Source organism: Dendrobium catenatum, unplaced genomic scaffold (genome assembly GCF_001605985.2).
Source record: "Dendrobium catenatum unplaced genomic scaffold, ASM160598v2 fragScaff_scaffold_156, whole genome shotgun sequence".
Classification (NCBI taxonomy): domain Eukaryota; kingdom Viridiplantae; phylum Streptophyta; class Magnoliopsida; order Asparagales; family Orchidaceae; genus Dendrobium; species Dendrobium catenatum.
This window is the reverse complement of record NW_021318618.1, coordinates 1,173,453-1,196,176: the sequence shown is the minus strand read 5'-3', so window position 1 is coordinate 1,196,176 and position 22,724 is coordinate 1,173,453. Positions and strand designations below refer to the sequence as shown.

Below are 22,724 nucleotides of genomic sequence, written 5' to 3'. Positions count from 1 at the left end.
TCTGATTCTCCTACGTGGAAAAGACTTTGTAACATTAAATGGGAAGCTGAAAAATTTATTCAATGGGGCCTTGGGAAGGGGAATATTTTTTTCTGGCAGGATAATTGGTTGGGGGATTTCTCTATAGACTCCTACTTAAATTCTCACACTTTGGATACTGTTAAGGTTTCTCATTTTATTTGTAACAATAGTTGGAATGTGAATAGATTAAATCAGCTGCTTCCTAGTTGTTTAGTGAACATCATCTTAGCTATTCCTTTAAATATTAATGTTTTGGATAAAATTCTGTTTGCTGCATCTTCTGATGGTAAATTTCATATGCGTAATGTCTGGGATAAATGCCGCATGCATTTGGAAAAATCTGTTAGATTTGCTTCTATTTGGCATAGCACTTTCCCTATTACTTACTCGACTTTTGTTTGGAGGTGTTTCAAAGGTTTTTTACCTGTTGATAATATTCTGCAAAAGAAAGGTTTCAATTTAGCTTCTAAATGTTTTTGTTGTTCTAATTTGGAGGATATTGATCACATTTTTATTAATGGTAGGATTGCGCATAAAGTTTGGATATACTTTTATCAAATATTTAATATGAATGTTACTTTTACCCCGGATAATTTGTTCGATATGGTGGATAGTTGTTTCAGTCCTACTAAAGGTCATATTAACAATCTGATGCCTATTCTGATATTATGGTATATTTGGAAAGCGCGTAATGAGGCTAAACATGATAATATTAAAATGGTTGACACTAACATTATTAACAATGTGATTAGTAAAATCAAGAACTTGTACTCCTGCAATGTTATTAACTGTAAAACTTTTGATAATTGCGATATTGTGGCTGTTAAGCTGGGTATCCAGCTTGATAAAGGCAGTGATGTTTATTTGGATACGATGGTTTACTGGGTTAAACCCAAACCCCCTTTTATTAAATTGAATACTGATGGGTCTGTGGGTTTAGCTTATGCTGGAGCGGGTGGTCTTATTCGTGATTTTCAGGGTGATATTATCTCTGGCTTTGCTGCTCCTGTTAATCGGCTGGATGTTTTATGGGCTGAGCTTAATGCTTTATTTTTGGGGGTCCAGCTGTGTTCTAAAAAGGGTTATCATGATGTGTGGATTGAGTTGGACTCTAAGTTAATTGTCACGAGTATTTTAGAGAACTTCATTGGCAATGCGAAGAATTTTTACATTTTTAGGAAAATTAGAGATATTCTACTCACTTTAAACTTTAGGATTTCCCATATTTATCGTGAAGGGAACATGTGTGCGGATTGGTTGGCGAAAAAGGGTGCTAATCTGGTTGATTATGAAGAAATTGATATTGTTAATCTTGATATCTCCTTTAAAGGTATGCTTGTTCTTGATAAATTGGCTTTGCCCAATGTCAGAAATGGGTGAGAGCTCTGTTGTTTTATGTGTGGTTGGGCTGCTGGTTTTTTATTTCCTTTTTTTTTTTTACTGCGTTGTTCTGCCTGTACCTGGATCTGTTATGGGTTCTTTAGAGGTTATTTTTTCTAATATGAAGTGCTGGAGGTGTTGCTGGTTTGGTTATCAGGGGATTTTGAGGTGGGGGCCCTGGTGGTTTCTGGTTCTTTTGTCGTGGCATCCTGGTAGGGGGATTATCTGGGACTGTTCGTTTTTTCTGGCTGCGTCTGATTTTTTAGATGATTGGATGAGTAAATTTGGTAAAGGTCCTGATGTTCTGATTGAGCTGGTGGATTCTTTTTGGTTTTCGGATAAAGCTAGTAGGGTGTTTGGGATGAGATGTTTGCTGTATTATTTAACTGTTTTGTTGAATTCCGTGATATTGATGTTATTATTGAAGATTTTTTGCAGGTATAAGAACGGAAGAATTTACGCGTGGTATAAGGTATGGATTCTGTTGTTGTTTCTTTTTTTTGTGCTATTTTTTGTCCAATTTTGCAGGAGAACTGAGCTGATTGACTTTAAGACTCCTTGGCGTCTCCTTTTTTGGGTGCTGCTGCTTCACAGCCCGCAGTTAGAGTTGAATTATTTTTGTAACAGTAGAAAGAGGATCCTCCGGCTCATAGGTTTTTTGGTTTTCTTTTATTTTGTAGCTCGTTGGAGCATTAGAGGGCTGGAGGAACCTCCTAAGGACTGTGTAACTGCTTATTTATATCAACGCGTAGGCCCCTTTGTGGGTTTTAACTAAAAAAAAAAAAAGGGGGAGTATAAAATTTCGTAATGAGTGGAACCTATGCTAGTATCTCATTAAGCTTTTCATGTGCTATCATTGTAGTTCTTATTTACAAAATTTCCTAATGAGTGGGACGATAATCAAACTCATTGCGGTTCTTATTTACAAAATCTTATTGTTTTGTATTATATTATCTGATTTCCAAAGTAAAGAGAGCACAATCATTACATGTTAGCTGAATGATTCGAGCAATCAGAACTAAGTCGTCGTCGCTGGCCAAATCTTCCATCTGTAAGGGTACCTGCGTTCATACTTCACACAAATTATATATGATTCTTCAAAGGAGATATTACCTGAATAGCTTTGCAGGAAGAGATCAAACTGCTGAAGGAATCCTTGGTACAAATATCAACATATCATGAACAATAAAATCATTTATATTTTATTCACTTCCTGTTTGAATTCGAGCTTATTTTGTTGACTGCCATTAATGAAGTAGATAATATCAGCCGAAAGGTTTTCAGAAGTCGCTGGAAGCTTAAAGTAGGTAGCCGACCAGTCAGTAACACCTGGCACAGCAATGGGTGGCCGAGAATAAAATAGCTGTTAATTATGACCATTAATGAGATTGTTAAGGAATTCTGATATCTTACGGAAGATATTAAAAGTTATATATATATAAGCCTTGACTCGCAAATGATAATGAAAAGGTTTGAAGTAGACCCAATGGAAGTTCTATACATCTCTGTTCACTGTAAGAGAAAAGATTTCAATCACTTGGGTTGAGAAAAAACACACATGCTGTTGCTGAGACGTGTAAAAGAGAAGTTGAGAAGTTTGGATATGATGAAAAACTTGTATTGATTTCTGAGAAGCTTAGAATTGCTATAAAAGACGAGAGGCGACAGAAGTGTTATATTAGTGATATATCATCAAAAAATTATCTTGATCGGCCACAAAATAGGAAATAAAGCACGGATCCACACAACATCAAGAAATTCATTATGAAAATAGAGAGAAATAAGTACGTACGGATCTCTCTTCTATCTCATTCTCTCTTTGCTTCTCTTCTCACATGCACCGTTCTCAATGTCTACACACTTAAAATATAAGAGAAAGCAAAGTAAAATAACCCCAAGGGATGGAACCCGGCCCTTCAGAAAAATGAGAAAGAAAACCGTCATGTATGTCTCACAGTGCTGCGACGCCAGTTTGAAGTGTTGCAGCGCTTGAATCTCTTTCTTGATCCATTGCAACGCCTTATATATATCGCAGTGGCACTCTGCTTTATGTCGTTCAGGCCAGGTCGGGGCACTTGGGAACACATCGTTGGGGCACTCTGGTACGTAGCACCGGGGCGCTCAGGTACATAGCATCAGTGTGTTGTTCGAAAAAAAAAAATAAATAACCCAAGCAGGGGGTAAACTGCTCACACCTCCCAGCAAACATGAAAAGCTTTGAGTTACGAGATAACATAATAATCAGATTGATCAACACAGTCAGATTCCACATATAACATAAGGACTCAAATATCACTTTAAGATGTGAGTGGTGTTCCACAAAGTTATTGTTATACATATGTATATCGTCGAATAAACAACACATAATTTGTTCTTGAAATTAGGTTTAAGTATCTTGTCCATCAATCTCATGAATGTCAATGGAGCATTGCATAACCTAAATGACATTACTTTCCACTCATAAAGTCCTTGTCTTATTTTAAACACTATTTAGTACTTATCTCTGTGATGGACTCTAATTTGATAAAAACCACTACGAAATCCAATTTTTAAAAAAAAAAAGATGGAACCCGAAAGTTTGTCTAGCAATTCTTCATCGGACTGCACCAAAATCCAAAATTTAACTGTTATTTTATTAATAGCTCTGTTATCTATACACATCCTCCAACTTCCATATTTTTTTGGCACAAGTAAAACAAGAATGACACAAGGACTCAAACTGGGCTGAATCAACTAGCTAGTACCCTCACACCGGTGTGACTGAAACAATTGTAAACACTAGGAATTGACGCCCCCTTTTAATTAGAATGCCACATATTTTACCTATTTGTCCGGTTTTATCTCCATATACTTGAAGAAGTTTTCAATGGTTTGCTCCCAATCAAGATAATCTTCAATATGAAACCAGCCGTTGAAAAATGGAATGTTGAGCTTTAGTCAAAACTCACCTTGGTACCGATTATATGTCATTGGACACCACATCTGAAATTCTCACATGGCAATTTATCTTCTTCAGATTCAACCAAGTCATCTCAATCATAATTCATACATTCTTCTTCAGAATATGTAAGTTTAGATGTTGGCTGATCGAGTTTATTTTGTCCACGATCTGGATTGCTGCTTCGCACGATAGCAGGTGTGGTTACCAGCACTATGACAAAATTCATTCTCTTGGAACCTGTCTCGTCTTGATGGATTGAGGTTCTCGACGCACTTCTATAGATACTTGAAAAAATTAGGAGGCTAGCTTGTTGAGCTGCCTTGATGTTTTAGACTATGCTGCCCAAAGAGCCTCGAGGTTGCGAATGCCGTCACTGGCCGTGTGTTTGCTGCACTACGCCATACTCCACAAGGCCAAGCTCTGATACCAACTTGATGTGATAGTCATTGGAAATAGGTAGAGAAAGGGATAAGCTCAAATGATAATGATAAATCTCATATATGTTAATTTTCTTCTTCTTCTTTCATTTTCTATATATTATATTTTTGGTTGTAGTTTTTTTAGTTGCTAAGAAAAGGAAAAACAACTAAAAAGGCAACATGGTACTGCTATAGCATAATTTTTTTTTGGGGACAGTTAAGAGATTGAAGCCTGAATGAGATGGGTAGAATTTCTTTTATCGACCACTCGGCCGCAAACCCAATCTCCTATAGCATAAAATAGAATACAAGCTTAAAGTAGTGGTGGCAGTAACATGAAAAAGGGATGCTACTTATCTAAGGCTTCGTTTGGGACAGCTTTTTTATTGCTTTTTAAAACGGAGTTTTAGTACAAAAATAAATAAAATTGTACTAAAACTCCGTTTTATAAAACAATAAAAAAGCCGTCCCAAACGAAGCCTAATTCTATATACTCAAATTCTAGAACTAATGACAACAATAGAATCTCTTGGGAATAATCAATTTTATAGCTCATTACATCATAGTATATATTCTCATAGTTAGGTACTTCTGTGTATATTTAATTAATATATTTAATTTTATATTAACATAATAGAGAAAAAAGATTCATATAATCATTCTCTTTTAGTAGGATAAATACTTGATTTCATTGTTATTATAACTTTGTATTGAGACACTCCATAGCAATGAGAGTAACAAATTTATAATGATGGTTGTGGAATGTAATCATTATGTCTTCTCATAGATTTTCCTATTCTTTCGAGATAGGTGATGTGGTGCTTCGTTCATCTCAAGATCGTCATGTTAATCATTAAAAAAAAAAACATATGTGATGATTACAAGGTCTAATTAGGGAACGTTGATGGAATGAGATTTAGACTTCGTTTGAGACGACTTTTTTATTATTTTTTTAAAACAAAATTTAATAAATATTTTGTACTAAAACTCTATTTTAAGAAGCAATAAAAACAGAACAGAGCAAATGTGGATGCCTCCTTAATAAAACAAAAAACCCCCACATCTCAATTGGATTAAAGTCAATGTGGATGCCTCCTTATGGAGATCGAACATAGCAAGTGTAGGTGGGGTATTTCGTGATTTTAATGAAAGATTCATGGGTGCCTTTGGTTTTAACTTTCTTTATTGGGATAGCTCTCAAGTAGAAGTTCAAGCTATTCTTGCATTGCGAATTAAGGTTCATTCAAGATTGGATGCTTGAGTTTAATGACATTAATATTGAAGGAGACAACAACAACGTCATTGAAGTGTTTCGTAGAGCTATGCTGAATAAAGGTGAAGTAAAAGGAGAAAATCATAATTGGAGGGAATTAGATTTTCGTAATAATTTCAAACATCTTTTATTTGTTTCTGTTAATAGAGGTTGTAATAAGTTAGCATATATATGTGCTAACTATATTTTTTTTTTCAGATTTTTTTTGGGATGTTCTTTATTCAAATAATGTTCCTCATTCCTTTATTTCTTTGTTAAAGAAGGAATGTGATGATTGCTCTTAGGTTGTTTGTTGGATTCTAAATAAAAATTTGCCTAGTGCATTTCTTCAAAAAAAAAAAAAAAAAAAAAAAAAACTGCATTTCTTTAAAAAAAAAAAAAAAAAAAAAAGCAATAAAAAGGTTGTCTCAAACAAAGCCTTAGAGGAGTTTCTCTTACCATCCTAAGGTGGGTTATCTTGAGATAAATAATTCTAATGGTGGATTCCCATTGATTATATTTTTGATAACATGTACTCAATTATGAAATTCTTGAATATATGAATGAAAGTATAATTATCTAATCATTTTACAGGCAAATAATAATGTCTTAATGTTTATAGTGCCGAAAAAAAATCTATTTAAGAAGGTTGCAATATTTATAAAGTTGGTCAAGGAGTTGCTGTGAGAAAAATTGTAGAGTTAATTTGGTTGAAAAAAAAGCAGAATTTCACTTTCACTATATAAATTTTTTTAAAAATAATTAGAAAATAAAAAGAAAATAGTAGTCAAATGAATTTATAATTGCTGTTTGAAAAGTCAAGCAATAGGAAAATTATCTCAAAGAGACCCTATTGCCCAAAAGAGTGTTTTAACTTTGACAAACTTTGATGATTCTAAGGCTTGCAATGGAGTGTAATTTTAATAGTAATATATCTAGTGGGGGGTTTGTGACTTTGAACAATCAAGGCATTAATAAGAGTACACGTTTTAGATATATTGGGTCCATTGTTTAGAGTGGTGACAAAATAGATGGGAATATTTTCAGTAGAATTCAAGTTGGATGGTTGAAGTGGAGGAATGCATCAGGCTAGCTTGTTGTGTGATAGAAAAGTACCATTCAAACTTAAGGAAAAATTCTATAAGATGGTGGTTGCAATGCTTTCTGGCATAAAATATTGGCCATTAAAAGAGAAGCATAATATTAAGTTAAGTGTTGCAGAGATGAGGATGCTCAGGTGGATGAGTGACTTTATTCTTAGAAACATGATATGAAATGAGCTTATACGTGAAAAGGATGAAGTAGCTGCAATGATAGATAAGATTAGATAGAGTTGTCTTAGATGGTTTGATTACATAAAACGTTGGCATTCAGATGGCTTGATTAGGAGAGTATATGTATTAGATTTAACCTATGTTAAAAAAGGTAGTGGTAGAATAAAAAGCCTTGGGTAGAAAATATTACAAATGACCTTTTTTTTAGATCTAAATGAAAATTTGACTCTTAAACGAACACAATAGAGAAAAAAGATTCATGTAGTCGACCCCATATAGTGGGATAAAGGTTTGATATTGTTGTTGTTGATAATTCTAAAGCTTTGTTTGGGACAGCTTTCTTACTACTTTCTAAAATACCTTTATAGTACAAAAATTTTTAGTTTAAAAATTTTTTGTATTAGAAAATTATTTTAAAAATTAGTAATTTTTTTAATTAAAATATTTTATACTAGAAAGCTCATTTAAAAATAATAATATAACATCTCCAAATGAAACCTAAGTTAATAACTTTATAAAACTATTTGCATTGAGAGTATGTAGAGCTTTGAAATCAAGAGAATTTACTTTGAATCATCGGAGCTAGACAAGATATAAATAAGTTGAGATAAATATTAAAAAATATAGAATGAAATCATAAAATGTAAAATTTATAACATTAAATGGGGCACCAAATAAAATGTAATTGATTTGAGATTTTTATCATTAGTTATTTGCTAAGCAAAAATAAGATCAGAAAATTATCGATTAAAAATTCATTTGAAATATTGTACATCAGATAATATTATAAGAAATGCTAATAAAAAATTCGTCATATAAATAAGAAAAAAAAATATTTTTACCCCTCGAAGTGTGTGCGCTCTGCTCCCCGAGGCTTCCCGCGCTTTTCCTACTCGTCGTTGCCAGGCAGCCCATCCATCGTGTACGGTGAAGCGAGGGACTTTAGGGTTTCCGGAGAGGTAATGTTGTTCTATGGCTTCGGATCCTTCGACTCGTCCATCCAAGCGTAACAGGAAGGGCCATGATGAAGAGAGCGAGGAACGGAGCGCTGAGAAGGCTGGCGAGGGCTCACCTACAAGCGGGAAATCTCCTCTAGTTGTGTTCGCCCATGGCGCCGGGGCTCCATCTAGTTCGGAATGGATGATCAGGTTTTTGTATAACCGTGATTTCTGATTCAAAGTTTCTGGATAGAAGAAGCTGCATCTCATTTTTATCATTTAGCTAGGACGGGAAATTTTTCCTTTCAAATGTTTATGCTGAGGTTTTGGGAACACATGGTAACTTGTGTAGTTCATGGATATCTTTGTTCGGTCTCTGAATTTGATGGGCATTGTTATGCGCGAATAATGGTTTATATCTGTTTTGCCGGCTGATTTTGGCTCAATCATGAGGATATAAATTGGGTTTCGAGTAATTACTCCAGGGAGATTAAGGGCCTCGGAAATCAGTTTTTGTGTCATAGCTCGGTATTTGGCAAAGTTGGCGTAATCTTGGTTGAGCTAAAGCGCGACTTTGCCGTATTTGCGTTGTGCCTTGCAACTTTTTCTCCAATTGCGTTCTCATCCCAGGCAAACTGGGCGTTGCACTCTCGCTGCATATCATTCTCGTGTTCTCAGGCTTCTCATTTTCAAGCTTGTGGAAAGTTTCATTTCTCCCCTTTGTGCAGTCTGCCACCATGTCTTCCTCCTCAATTTTGTTCCCCTTCTGAGGAACTTGAAAGATCTATTGATGTAGTACTCCTTTGTACATTATCCCCTGTTGCGTATAGAGGTGGAGCCAAAATTTTTTATCATATTTTAAAATACTATAAATCTCTTTTGGATTATTTTTTTAACATTCTATTTCATAGTGGAACAACAACAACAACAACAAGCCTTTATCCCACTACGTGGGGTCGGCTACATGAATCCTTTTTCTCCATTGTGTCCTATTAAAGATCAAATTTTGGTTTAAATCTAATAAAGAAAGGTCATTCCTAATATTTTTTAAACCAAGTCTTTTTAGGTCTGCCTCTACCTTTCTTAACATAAGTCAAATCTAATAACTCTATTCTCCTAACCGGGTCATTGGAAGGCCGCCGTTTTATGTGACCAAACCATCTAAGGCGTCTCTCTTTAATCTTATCTTCTACTGGAGCTTCTCCAACCTTTTCACATATATGCTCATTTCGTATCCTATCTCTAAGGGTAAAGCCACTCATCCACCTGAGCATCCTCATCTCTGCCACACTTAACTTAGTATCATGCTTCTCTTTTAATGGCCAACATTCAACACCATAAAGCATTGCAGGTCTCACTACCATCTTATAGAATTTTCCCTTAAGTTTGAGAGGTACTTTTCTATCACACAACAAGCCCGATGCATTCCTCCACTTCAACCATCCAACTTGAATTCTGCTGATAATATTCCCATCTATTTCACCATCACTCTGAATAATAGATCCAAGATATCTAAAACGTGTACTCTTATTAATGACTTGATCACCCAAAGTCACAATCCCCTCACTAGGTCTATTACTACTAAAATTAACTCCATATATTCCATTTTAGATCTATTCAAGCGAAAACCTTTAATCTCTAATGTTAACATCCATAATTCAAGTTTACTTTCGCTTTACGGATCAGTGGAGGCCCGTGTCCCCAGGGCCCCCACTATAGATCCACCCCTTTGCACATTGTATCCTAATCTTTAATCCAGCAGGAAGGAGGAAATGATAAGTTTCATTATTGGCCCTAGATATCTATCTGGGGTTTTAAATTTTTAACTTTTTGAAGATGCATGGGTGGATCTGTAGGGTGAAGAGATACTTTACAGTGAATGGGCTGACGGAGGAAGAGGGACTCACGGCGATGGAGGGAAGGCCTTATTTTAGTATCAATGATGAGACATAAGAGAACCAATTCGATCGTGGAGGGAGATCAAAGATAGTTTATTAGAACATTTCCGAACCAATTGGGAAGGAGACTTTTACGAGCCGTTCTTTACTCTTGTTTAGGAAGGGACTGTGATGGATTATCGGGTGAGATTTGAGTATCTTTCTAGCCGATTGGGGAGGCTTTTTGAGACAGTGTTAGAGGAGAATTTCATGAGGGACTCAAGCCAGAGATCAGGGTTGTTGTCTAGTTATTGAGGCCACGAGGGTTGGGGGAGGCTATGGAGCTAGCCTAGTTGGTGGAGAGCAAAAACTTATTTGAGAGAAGCAGCAAAGACAATAATTTGGGAGCTTCATATCGGACGACCATTATTTTTTTTGGCACCAAAGGTACAACTTGTGCCCATTCAAAGAGAAGTACCCAATGATAGGGGATTAGGAACATGACCAGGGGGAAATTTCAAGCGGTTGACTGAGGCAGAAGTTCAAGAGAAGCGGGCTAGGAGATTGTGTTTACGCTGTGATGAGAAATTTGCGTCGGGCCACTGTTGCAAGGATCGTTCCCTGTAGGTACTTACAGTCTGTGATAGGGAGACTCTTGAGGAGGAGGTGGTTGAGGAGGAGCATTTGCACCTAGATGTGGCGGAGGTCTTCCTAAAACTTAGTGGTGTGGTTTACCTCAAATGAGACCATGAAGGTGAGGGGAAAGATAGTAGGATAATCAGTGATTGTTCTGGTTTGTGTCGAACAGGATCATCTACATAGAGCATAACAAATCATGAAAAAGAAGGTGGATAGACATAGGAGAGATGTGTAGTTTAAGATTAGGGACATTTTTTTTTTTAAAGATTCGACCTTACAAACATAGGACTTTGGCTCAACGAAGGAATGAGAAGCTCTCCCCCAGCCAGGGGTGCAATTTCGGGTTATGGGTCGGGCTTGGGTCAAACCCGAAAATGACTTGGCACTATTTGGGTCAACCCAAACCTGACTCTTTTTTGCAAATGGTTAGTTTTTCGTACTCGAGGCCGACTTGCTTCAGGTCCGGGTCAACTCGACATGACCCAAATGACTCGAGGCCGATCAAAATTGCTAGTTTTTTGGTAAAAATAGGTCAATCTCCTCATTTCGAGTCAAAGACGGGTCAAAATGGGTCAATCTTGATTTTCTTGGTCAAAAATGGATTTTCGGTTAAAAAACATGTGAAAAATGAGTTGATTTCTGGGTCAACCCGAACTCGACCTGATTGTTGAAACAGGTCAATTTGTTGAACCCGAACTCGACCCATTTCGGTTCTGGGTTGATCCTAACCCGAGATTTTTGGGTCGGGTTTGTGTCATGTTTTGGGGTTGTGTCAAATATTGACACCCCTACCCCCCGCTACTTTGAGCCCTACGAGGCAGTGGAATACATTGACTCAGTAGCATATCACCCACGATTGCCATCGATCTTAGCAATCCATCCCTTATTTCATGTATCTCAATTGAGACAAGCCATTCGAAACCATATACCCTCGTCCGCACTATTGGCCGCATTGTTAGAGGATATAGAGGTGATATTAGAACCATTGGTGGTGAAATGAGTGTGCCAAGGAGATAAGGGGATCAAGGAGGTGCTGATCAAGGGGAATGATTTACCAGAATATGAGGTGGCATGGATGTCCTACAGTTCTATTCAGAAGCAATTTTCCCTTTTTCATCTTGAGGACAAGGTGATTTTTTGAGAGGGGAGTATTGATGCAGCTGACAGCAGTAGTCCAGCTGCCTTGGTGGGGCCTAAGACCTCTTTTATCATATATAGGAGAAGAGGTTTTGGGAGGAAACTATTTGGGAAGGGGGGACTCTTTGGGAAAGATGTAAAGGGCATATATTAGATGTAAGGGCCATTTATTAGGGAATTTGAGCTGTTTAAGGGGGGTGGGGGAGATTATAGTGGGTTGGGGTTTTTTTATGTTATGTTTTGAATTTATGCAGCAGTTTTTGGAGGTGTTTGGGTTCCTAGTAGCAGCTAGGAATTGTGGGAGAGACGATTCACCTCTAAAACATTGAATCAACTTGTATCTTGTCTTGCTTTTTTTAGAAATTAATAAAATAGCTCTCTTTGTGATGTAGAACGGAGGGGGTCAGGCAAAAGAGGGGAAAAAGGGAAGGCGTCCACATATGGTGAATGCGTCCACATACGGTGAATGTGTCCACATTCGATGAATGTGGACTTAAGGAATTTCCAAATTTGAATTTTAAGATAAGGAAAGGGGAATTATGACAGGTCTGTAGGGGAATTATGCGGAGATGCTCATGGGTGGATCTGTAGGGTGGAGAGATACTTACCTTCCTCCCTCTCACCATGAATTCCATAGTCAAGGTCATGGTGAGGGCAATCCATGGAGTAGGGATGAGATTCTTAGTGGAGCTCCAGAGCCTTGAGAGATGAGGAAGTATGAGGAAAGAGGAGGTTCCAGAGATAGTCCAGCACTCCTACAACAATTTAATGAGGTGTTCCTACTGCCTTAAGACCTAACTCTCCCAAGGGAGCATGAGCATGCCATCATCCTAAAGGTGGGGGTATCCCCTATTAGTGTTCGACCCTATCAGTACCCACAGGTTCTGAAAGATGAAATTAAGAGACTGATCAAGGAATTGATGGAGGCCCAGATCATTCGTCCCAGTATTAGTCCCTTCTCCAGTCTGTTGTTGTTGGTGAAGAAGAAGGATGATAATTGGAGATTTTGTATAGATTATTGGGCTCTTAATAAGAAAATAGTGTTGATAAGTTTTCTATACCGGTCTTTGATGAGTTGTTGGATGAGTTATATGGAGCGATGTTGTTCTCCAATATTGACATGAAATCGGGATATCATTTGATTAGAATGTGGCCCGTTGACATCCAAAACACTGCTTTTAGGACAAACGAATGCCACTACGAGTTCTTAGTGATGCCTTATGGGCTTACCAACGCCTCAATTACCTTCCAATCTTTTATAAACAAAGTATTTCAACCTTAACTTTGCAAGTTTGTATTGGTTTTCTTCGATTAATCGGTATGAGGCAGAGCATGTGGAACACTTGAGGGTAGTGTTAGTGACATTGAAGCAGCGTTAATTGTATGCCAATTTGAAGAAGTGTTCCTTCGTACAACATATGGTGAAGTATTTGGGACTTGTGGTGGCCAAGGAGTACCTGCAGATATTTCCAAGATAGAGACTATGTTAGAGTGGCCCTTACCCAAAACCCTGAAGGAGTTAAGAGGGTTTTTGGGTCTCACATGTTACTATAGGAAGTTTGTGAGGGGATACAGTTCTATAGCATGGCCGTTGACAGAGCAACTGAAGAAGGATATTTTCAAATGGGTGTGGCAACCGCCCAAGCATTTGAGCAGCTAAAGAAAGTCATGCCGAGTGTCCTTGTGTTAGCACTACCAGATTTTAGCCAACGGCTTGTAGTGGAGACTGATGCATCAGTTTATGGGTTAGGAGCAGTTTTTATGCAGAGTCAGAGACTATAGCTTATTTCAACAAGGTTTTGACCGCTAATGCCAGGCTAAAATCAGTGCATGAAAGAGAGCTGATGGCGATAGTGTTGGCAATACAAAAGTGGCGACCTTATCTGTTGGGATGACACTTCATAGTCAGGATAGACCAGAGAAGTTTGAAGTTCCTGTTAGAGCAGAGGATGGTAATAGAGGAGTATCAACGGTGGCTTTCCAAGTTGTTGGGTTATGACTTCGAGATCTAGTACAAGCTCGAGTTAGAAAATAAAGCAGCAGATGCTCTCTCCAGACATAGTGAAGACCCTCGTGTTATGGATCTATATATTCCCATGGTGGTGGATTGGGAGGCCTTGAAGCATAAGTGCGAGCAGGATGAGGAGCTGAGTAAGATCAGAGGAGATTTGTTGTAGAATAAGGATTGCCATCCTGGTTATCTTTGATGGGTCAGAAACTGCTATACCAGGGACAGTTTGTGCTTTCGAGGAAATCGCTACACATCTCTCATTTGTGCAGGAGTTTCATGGCATAGCTATTGGGGGACCAGGAGTTCAGAAGACATATCATATACTGACAGCGGAGTTATACTGGGTGGGCATGCAGAAGGATGTAGAAGAGTTGGTGACCAGTTGTGATGTGTGTCAGAGACAGAGATACCTAGCTATGGCTCTATGTGTTTTTCTACAGCTGTTAGCATTACCCAAGAAGGTGTGGGAAGATGTGATTATGGACCTCATTGAAGGACTACCTAGATTTGACAGGTTTAATGTGATTCTAGTGGTGGTGGACAGATTGAACAAATATGCTCTTTTCATTCCGTTACGCCACCCTTACACTGTGGTGTTGGTGGCAGCCACATTCATTAGCGAGGCTGTTCGTTTGCATGGCATATTTGATTCTATTGTGTCCGATTGGGATAAGGTTTTTTTGAGTCCCTTCTCGAGGGAGTTATTCAATATGCAGGGGACTATCCTGAAGAGGAGTACAACTTACCACCCCTAGACGGATGGTCGGACGGAGGTGGTGAATCACAATGTGGAGACTTATATTCGTTGCTTTGTATCTGATACACAAAAAATGTTGGCCAAATGGTTAGCCAGGGCGGAATATTGGTATAACACTTAATATCATACAATAGCTAAGATAACGCCATTTAAAATTATATATGAGAGGGATCTACCTCATCTGATACATTATGGGCTTCGAAACACACCAGTGTCATCAGTGGAATAATACTTGGGAGAAAGAGACCGGATTTTGGTAGAATTGAAGGATCATCTACATAGAGCATAACAAATCATGAAGAAGAAGGTGGATAGACATAGGAGAGATGTGTAGTTTAAGATTAGGGACATGATTTTTTTTTAAGATTCGACCTTACAAACATAGGACTTTGGCTCAACGAAGGAATGAGCTCTCCCCCAGCTAGGGGTGCAATTTCGGGTTATGGGTCGGGCTTGGGTCGAACCCGAAAATGACTTGACACTATTTGGGTCAACCCGAACCTGACTCTTTGCAAATGGTCAGTTTTTCGTACCCGAGGCCGACCTGCTTCAGGTCCGGGTCAACTCGACATGCCCCGAATGACTCGAGGCCGATCAAAATTGCTAGTTTTTTGGTAAAAAAATAGGCCAATCTCCTCATTTTGAGTCAAAGACGGGTCAATCTTGATTTTCTGGGTCAAAAATCGGTTTTCGGTTCAAAAACATGTGAAAAATGAGTTGATTTTTGGGTCAACCCGAACTCGACCTGATTGTTGAAACAGGTCAATTTGTTGAACCCGAACTCGACCCATTTCGGTTCTGGGTTGACCCTAACCCGAGATTTTTGGGTCGGGTTTGTGTCATGTTTGGGGTTGTGTCAAATATTGACATCCCTACCCCCCGCTACTTTGAGCCCTATGAGGCAGTGGAATACATTGACTCAGTAGCATATTGCCGACGATTGCCATCGATCTTAGCAATCCATCCCTTATTTCATGTATCTCAATTGAGACAAGCCTTTGGAAACCATATACCCTCGCCCGCACTATTGGCCGCATTATTAGAGGATATAGAGGTGATATTAGAACCATTGGTGGTGAAATGAGTGTGCCAAGGAGATAAGGGGATCAAGGAGGTGCTGATCAAGGGGAATGATTTACCAGAATATGAGGTGGCATGATTGAATCAATTTGTATCTTGTCTTGCTTTGTTTGTAAATTAGTAAAACAGCTCTCTTTGTGATGTAGAACGGAGGGGGTCAGGCAAAAATGGGGAAAAAGGGATGGCGTCCACATATGTTGAATGTGTCCACATACGGTGAATGTGTCCAAGGAATTTCCAAATTTGAATTATTAAGATAAGGAAAGGGGAATTATGACAGGTCTTTAATTAAATTCAAATTGGGAGAATTAAAGAAAGCCTCCTAATAAAATTTATCCTATTTTAAGAAGGAATTTCAAATTCAAATTAATTTAAATTTGAATTTAAAAACTTTCCAAACTTAAGATGCATCGAATAAGGAATGCCTTCAATAATCAATTTGAAAAGTGGAGGGAAAGAGGAAATAGGAAGGGGGGTAGGGTCGTCAGCTAGCATGATTATGGGTGATTGATATGAGGGGTTAACGGTGGCTATATTTAGAATTTTAAAATAGGAAAGTCGATTTAAATCAACTCCTATTTAAAATTCAAAATTGCATGATTTGAGGGACTTCCCTAAAATAGTTTTTCTCATTTATGAAGTAAAATTCAAATTCAAATTCAACTGAATATGAATTTAAATAGTTTTCAAAATTAAAGGGAGCTAATTTAGGAAAGGATTTGAATGCTAGATTTTGAATTTTGGAGCCAAGGGATGGATGATGGCTGACGGCTTTGGGAAGGGGGTTGGGCCGGGGGTTGGGTGTCTTTTGGCCTAGGGTTTGGGTGGAGTTTTCGGCCAATAGGAGAAAGAGAGACGGGGAAGTGGCGGTTAGGAAAACAAGGAGAATAATAATAATAAAAATAAAAAAAGAAGACAAAAGCGCAAGCCTTGGACTCTTCCGAAGACTGACGGGTGATACGTTGTCCTTTTCCAAGGTACTTCAAGTCATGAGCCCGAACCCATTCTGCGGCTGGTGAAAACTCCGATTCTTTCCCATATGAATCTCACTAATGTTCTCTCAAAAGAACACAAGTGCAGAACACAAATTTTTATTATAATTCTATAATACCTAATACAAGAGAAGGAGCCTCTATATATAAGCCTCAAAAGAAACTAAAAGACGAATTTGCCCCCTTGGGCTTACATAAGACAAGACTCTTAAATAAAAAGAGTAAAAAATGAAAATTGCAAAATTAAATCAAAATACAATTAATAAATAAAACGGAGTGATCTCGGCTATCGATCTTCGACTCTTCCTTTGAATATCGTCCACCGTCAGATGTCCGCATCACTTTGTGTTATTTCTGGATCTATTTAGAGTAAGTTACTGTTTTTTTATATTGTTGTGTGTTGTTTTGATTATCAAGTCTTATCACAATGTTATTAGAAGTTGTTTGGTTTTTTAAAATTTTGATTTCATTGTATGAGTAAGGTTTAAGTCAACATTATAGTCCTTAAGTGTGCTTTATGTGCTCTCAGTTTTTCCAAAGTTTTCTAGTGTTGTTTTAATGTGGAATATTGGCAATATCATTTCAGGTGGAAGAAAATGCTAGAAGAAGCATTGGGAGCTGTTGAAGTGGTCACGTTTGATTATCCTTGTGAGCAATCTTGGAGCAATTTACCCGTTCAATTCATTTCTTCATGGTCTTGATTTTTTATTGTTTACAAATCTTATCATCTAGTTTCCTTTGTTTTCTTCCAAGGTTTATCAAGCAATGCAACATCCATATCTTAGGAATAATCTCTCTTCATGCACTATGTGCTGATTTATTTTTAAAAAATGTTTATTAGATGGCATATGGAGGACAGGAAACATGATGCTTTGTTGAGCAGGACATTTAATTCTCAAATCAGTTTGCTGGTGTTGTCCTTGACTTAACTGAATTTTTCGAGAACTATGTTGTTAACTGTTTGTCAGATATTTCTGGTGGAAAACGGAAAGCTCCTCCTAAAGCTGAAAAATTAATAGATTATCATCTGGAGGTTATAAAATCTGCTTTGCTAAAACATCCTGGGCATCCTTTGGTCTTGGTTGGCAAATCCATGGGTTCCAGGTATGTGTAACAACACTAGAAGCTTATTTAGAAGTTAATTTGTTAGCAATTTCTTATTAAAGATTCTGCTATACTAACATAATTTTTTTTGCAGGGTCAGCTGCATGGTTGCTAGTGCAGGAGATGTTAGTATTTCCGCAATCGTTTGCTTGGGCTATCCTTTGAAGGTTTTTCTTATTTGTCCTATCTTTTCCATGCAATTCATTGCTATTTATTTTTTATTTGTCCTATGTTTTGAGTGCAATTCATTGCTATGCATACATTGGAGGCTTGCCATTGTTACCAAACTACTTATCCGTTAGATGATTGTACAAAAATCATTTATTTTTTAGCTTTTCGGATTTTGTAATTTTAAAAACACCTGGATGTATATTCAAGAATGATAGTCTAACCAAATAATCTAGAACAAATATTCTCTTTTTTCTCAAATAGAGAAATCCACCATGCTAAAACCTTCAGGCAATTTAATCACTCCACATGAAGTAAGCAACAAGACATTGGATTTATATGGTCCCATGGAGGTGCGTGACCCCAGGGTATTCAACACCATGTATTTCACTGATGCCAATGTTGCTTTGTTGTGCTCCGCATTACATTTCGAAATGCCACACCTTTTTTTTTTGTGAAAATGCAAATTAGTTAAATGAATGGAGGCAGTTCTTTCCCCATGAAATAAAGATGTCGTGTGTTTAATATACTTTTTATATCTGATCAAATTGCTGCAAAAACTACAAACCCTTTGCATATTATTGTCTTCCTTTTGGTTTTTTACTTGACAACAAATCATTTGCTAAGCACAGATGGAACTAGTTTTGTGATACAGTGTGATGATTAAATTTCCTTTCTTTTTAATGAAATATTTTTTATTCAAACGGCATTCGAAGCTCTTCTTTGAGGTATGATAATGGAATAGTTAATTTCCTACACAAACTCGTAGATGATGTGTTGATTGCCATTATCATGGTCTTCCTTAACCATATCAGTTAACCGTTATAAATTGCTCCCTACTTTGGTAGAGGTGATAAGCTCCAAATCTCCCATATCAGTATAGTCAGCCATTATGATTCATCATTATTTTCCTTTAACTTTTGCGAAGATTGCATTATTGTTCAATCCTATCTTGTGCATCTTTTTATTACATTTGTTGGAATCCTAGTAAACACAACTGTCATGCATTAGTTGTAATCCAGGGTATGAATGGATCAGTACGTGATGAAACGTTGCTGAAGCTAACAATTCCAACTATGTTTGTGCAGGTATGAGCGTTTTTTGTTTCTCTTTTGGTCATCCAAGTTCAGCATAGATTCTTCTAATACTTGGTAATATTGGCTTTTTCTTCTATTACTCTAATTTTTACCTTAGTAAATTCAATTATACAGGGAAGTAAAGATAGTTTGTGTCCTCTGGACAAACTGGAAGCTACGATCAAGAAAATGAAATGCATGAGTAATTTACATGTCATCGATGGAGGCGATCACTCTTTCAAGATTGGAAAGAAGTTTCTAGAGTCTTCTGGGTCAAATCAGGACGAAGCTGAAAGAAATGCAGTGAAAGCAATCCTAGATTTTGTCATTAGAGCCATCAAGGGGAACTGATTTGAAGGATCTGTAGAAGTGGAGGTTAGCAAGTTTAACCTTGTATTTTGTTTTTAATATATATCTTTTTGGCTTATTAAACTTTCTTTGTGATCTATACCAAACAAAAAAATGATTTTGTCACCATAGCTATCAACTCCACTTTATTTGTGAGGGTGATACGTGTACTTTCTTTTTTGATATGGATGATGAATAGAAGAGATTCCATTTTTGACTATGGTTAATTAGAGGGTTAAGAAGCAAAGCATCTTATTTTTTATATCCGTGCTGGATCGTTTTGGATTTGTGGGCTATATGGATAGATGGACCCTTTGGGCTCTAAGATTTGTGTTTTTGGAGATTGAAATTATGCATAGGATGGCCACTGATTGGTGTTGGGTGTAATTTGAATTGGATTAGCGAATTTAGATTGACGCTTTAAGGTTGCTGCTTGACTTGCTAAATTTGATGTAGGAGTCTTTGGTCATCCATCTTAAAGTAATTCAATAATGGAGATTTGAAAATATCGTTCCACCCCGTTTTGCTTAGACTGATATCACTATTCAGATTATCATAATTAAATGCACTTCATACTTTTATTTAAAGATTATTGTCCTTCACTAAATCTTTCTTTTTTTTTTTTTAAATATGCATGCAAACTTTACAAAAGCTAAAAAAGGAGAATGTTGGGTAAAATGAGAGGCCATGAAGGTCAATAGTTAACCTAGTCAAAAGTAATTAGGATGCTTTCACTGGGATGATTAAATTATTGCATATTATAAGTAATTTGAGAATATTTAAAAGATCTTTCCCTTATAGAAGAATTAAATGTTGACCCGCATCTTATCTTATTAAGTTTATGGATTATGTGATATGCTGCAATACTTTTGTTTCATGACACTAAAAGAGATGGGGTTTTAGTCCAGATGCATGGTGTTCAATGCTGTCATTTTAAAGTGATTCAATAATCGACATTTGAAAGTATTATTGCCCACTATTACACGTAGATTATAGAAGCATAAATCATGAAATTACAATTCCTTTGAGCATAATCATATTTTTATTTGAAAATCATTGGTCTATAGGCAGATCTTTTTTGTCAAATTTTTTTCCTAAATATGTATGCTAACTTTACCAAGTCTAAAAAAAAAGGAATTGCTGGGCAAAATGAGAGATAAGGTCAATAGTTAACCTAGTCAAAAGTAGTTAGGATGCTTTCCTTTGGATGGCATCATGATATTGGATGTTATAAATAATTAGAGAATATTTGAAAGATATTATCCTTTTAGAAGGGTTGAATGATGACTCATAGCTTTTTCTATTAAGTTCAAGGAATGTATAAGATGCAATAATATTTTTGTTTTTTGACACTGTAAGTGATGGGATTTTAGTCAAGATACATGATGTGCTTATTTTGGGTGATGCCATCTCTGTCTCTTGCCCAGTTGGCTTCAGAGTATGCATGAGTCGAATGGATGCATGGGGCATGATGAAATGGATGCATGGGGGGGCATGATGAAAGATAATTTCATGATCAATTGTCATATAGAAAGAACAATATTTTGCTATAGCTCAATGATCATTAGTGTAGTGGTGCTTAAATTGGTATTGTTTATTTATCATGAATGCGATGTTTGGGTGCATAAAGCTAAATATTGTATTGTCCATAATAATCCTATAACTAGTTGGATTTATGCATGCGGAACTTGGCACAATTCTTATTGATCTTTTCTTACAGTCAACTTGAAGTAGTATAATAAAGAAGGAAAATCTAAATAAGCCCATTAGCTGAGAAGAGAACGAGTTTGCGCATTCATATTGGCTTTGTTTGGCTTTTACATAGCAATTAATATTTTTTTGCCTTTTGTCTTGTACCATTTGAGCATCAGCTAATTTTATTGATAAAAATCTCCTATAAGATGGAGACTGAACCAAACATGTTTGTTCGAGCTTTAGCGTTTGTGTTCATGTTTGGTTCATTTAAATTAAGGAGTGTTCATGTTCGATTCATGTTCAGTTCATGTTCGTTCGTTTAGTATTTATCGAGCTTGTTTGCCAACATATTTAACGAATTTTTTAACTATCAAATAAACACGTTCATGAACATATCTATAAACAAACACGTTTATAATAAAAGCAATTGTCTACGTAACAAAGGTAATAATTATTTATATTTATTAATTCTATAGTCAAATAATAATTATTTTTATCGAGCTTATTCACTAGTTCAAAATCAAACATTAATCGAGCTTAATGTCGAGCTTGTTCACGAACTTCAGATGATGTTGTTCGTGAACATAAATGAGCCGAACGCATTAGTGTTCAAGTTTGTTTATTTAATAATCGAGTATTTAAAATATTGTTCAAGTTTGTTTGTTTAGTTAATAAAACAATCGCAAACGAGCTTTAATCGAACCGAACAACGAGTAGCTCGTCGAACGTTTGGTTCGCTTGCAGCCCTATTTAGGACGGTTGTAATATTTCATAAAATTTGTTTGTGAAGATGGTGGGGAGAAAAAAACTTAGATTTTATTTGGGATAGTTTTTTATCATTATCTTTCACTGTTTTTTTTTTTATTAAAAAAAAAAACTTCTGTAGAAAACAATAAAAAAAATGTTTTGATCATTATTATAAATTTTTGCATAATTTTTTTTACTAGAAAGTTGCTATAAAAATATTGGTGCTATGACTGTTGTTTACATCCATTTAAAAAAAAAAAATTTCTTCATAATCATTTTTATAAAAACTTGCAACTGTACCAAACGGACGCTTAATCAACAGCGTAATTATATACAAATGACTAAATGAGTTGATTGATACGTCATAAGTGTTCCAAAGGGCTCGGGAACTATGGGAACGAATAATTTATTTATAACGTCAAAAGCGTTAAATACTTTATTACTTTGTACAGCCAAGTGTTTGTCTACTGTGGCCTGATTGGCCTAATGATTTTGCTTTTTAGTTTTTAACCTTAATGTAATATTTTAATTTTTAATATTTATTTATGTGATATTAAGAATCTTAAATCATATTAAAAATATCATTGATATTAATTTATAAATAAAATATTTTTTTTAATGTATTTATGTTGATATTATTGAGATATTAAAATATTATATTAAGGTTTATTTTCAGATAAAATCACCCTTTTTAATTTTAAACGTATGAATGGGGCCAATTTATTTAATTCATAAAAGTTTTATAATTGTTATGAAAAATTATAGATTAAATTTCTCTTATTAAAATTTGTATTTTTTTACTTTAAATTCAAATTAAAAAATAAAAAAAAGATAATAGGCTGAAGTTTATAAGCGATTACATTTTACA

The 22,724-nt window shown here is 36.2% G+C and overlaps 1 protein-coding gene across 1 annotated transcript; it reads left to right on the top strand.

The window, feature by feature from the left end:
- Nucleotides 1-8,166: 8,166 nt before the first annotated feature.
- Nucleotides 8,167-19,626, top strand: LOC110108484 (KAT8 regulatory NSL complex subunit 3). Its single transcript, XM_020839153.2, has 6 exons — nucleotides 8,167-8,435; nucleotides 17,305-17,366; nucleotides 17,687-17,822; nucleotides 17,917-17,989; nucleotides 19,013-19,078; nucleotides 19,202-19,626. The coding sequence occupies exons 1-6, from the start codon at nucleotides 8,260-8,262 to the stop codon at nucleotides 19,415-19,417; spliced, it is 729 nt and encodes a 242-aa protein (XP_020694812.1). The 5' UTR covers nucleotides 8,167-8,259; the 3' UTR covers nucleotides 19,418-19,626.
- The last annotated feature ends 3,098 nt before the right edge of the window (nucleotides 19,627-22,724 follow it).

What these genes read in the sequence shown, in the direction of transcription:
- LOC110108484 (XM_020839153.2), top strand. Translation starts at nt 8,260, where the DNA reads ATGGCTTCGGATCCTTCGACTCGTCCATCCAAGCGTAACAGGAAGGGC. An exon ending in AGTTCGGAATGGATGATCAG is followed by an intron (nt 8,436 to 17,304) that starts GTTTTTGTATAA and finishes ATATCATTTCAG; the next exon opens with GTGGAAGAAAATGCTAGAAG. An exon ending in GGTCACGTTTGATTATCCTT is followed by an intron (nt 17,367 to 17,686) that starts GTGAGCAATCTT and finishes ACTGTTTGTCAG; the next exon opens with ATATTTCTGGTGGAAAACGG.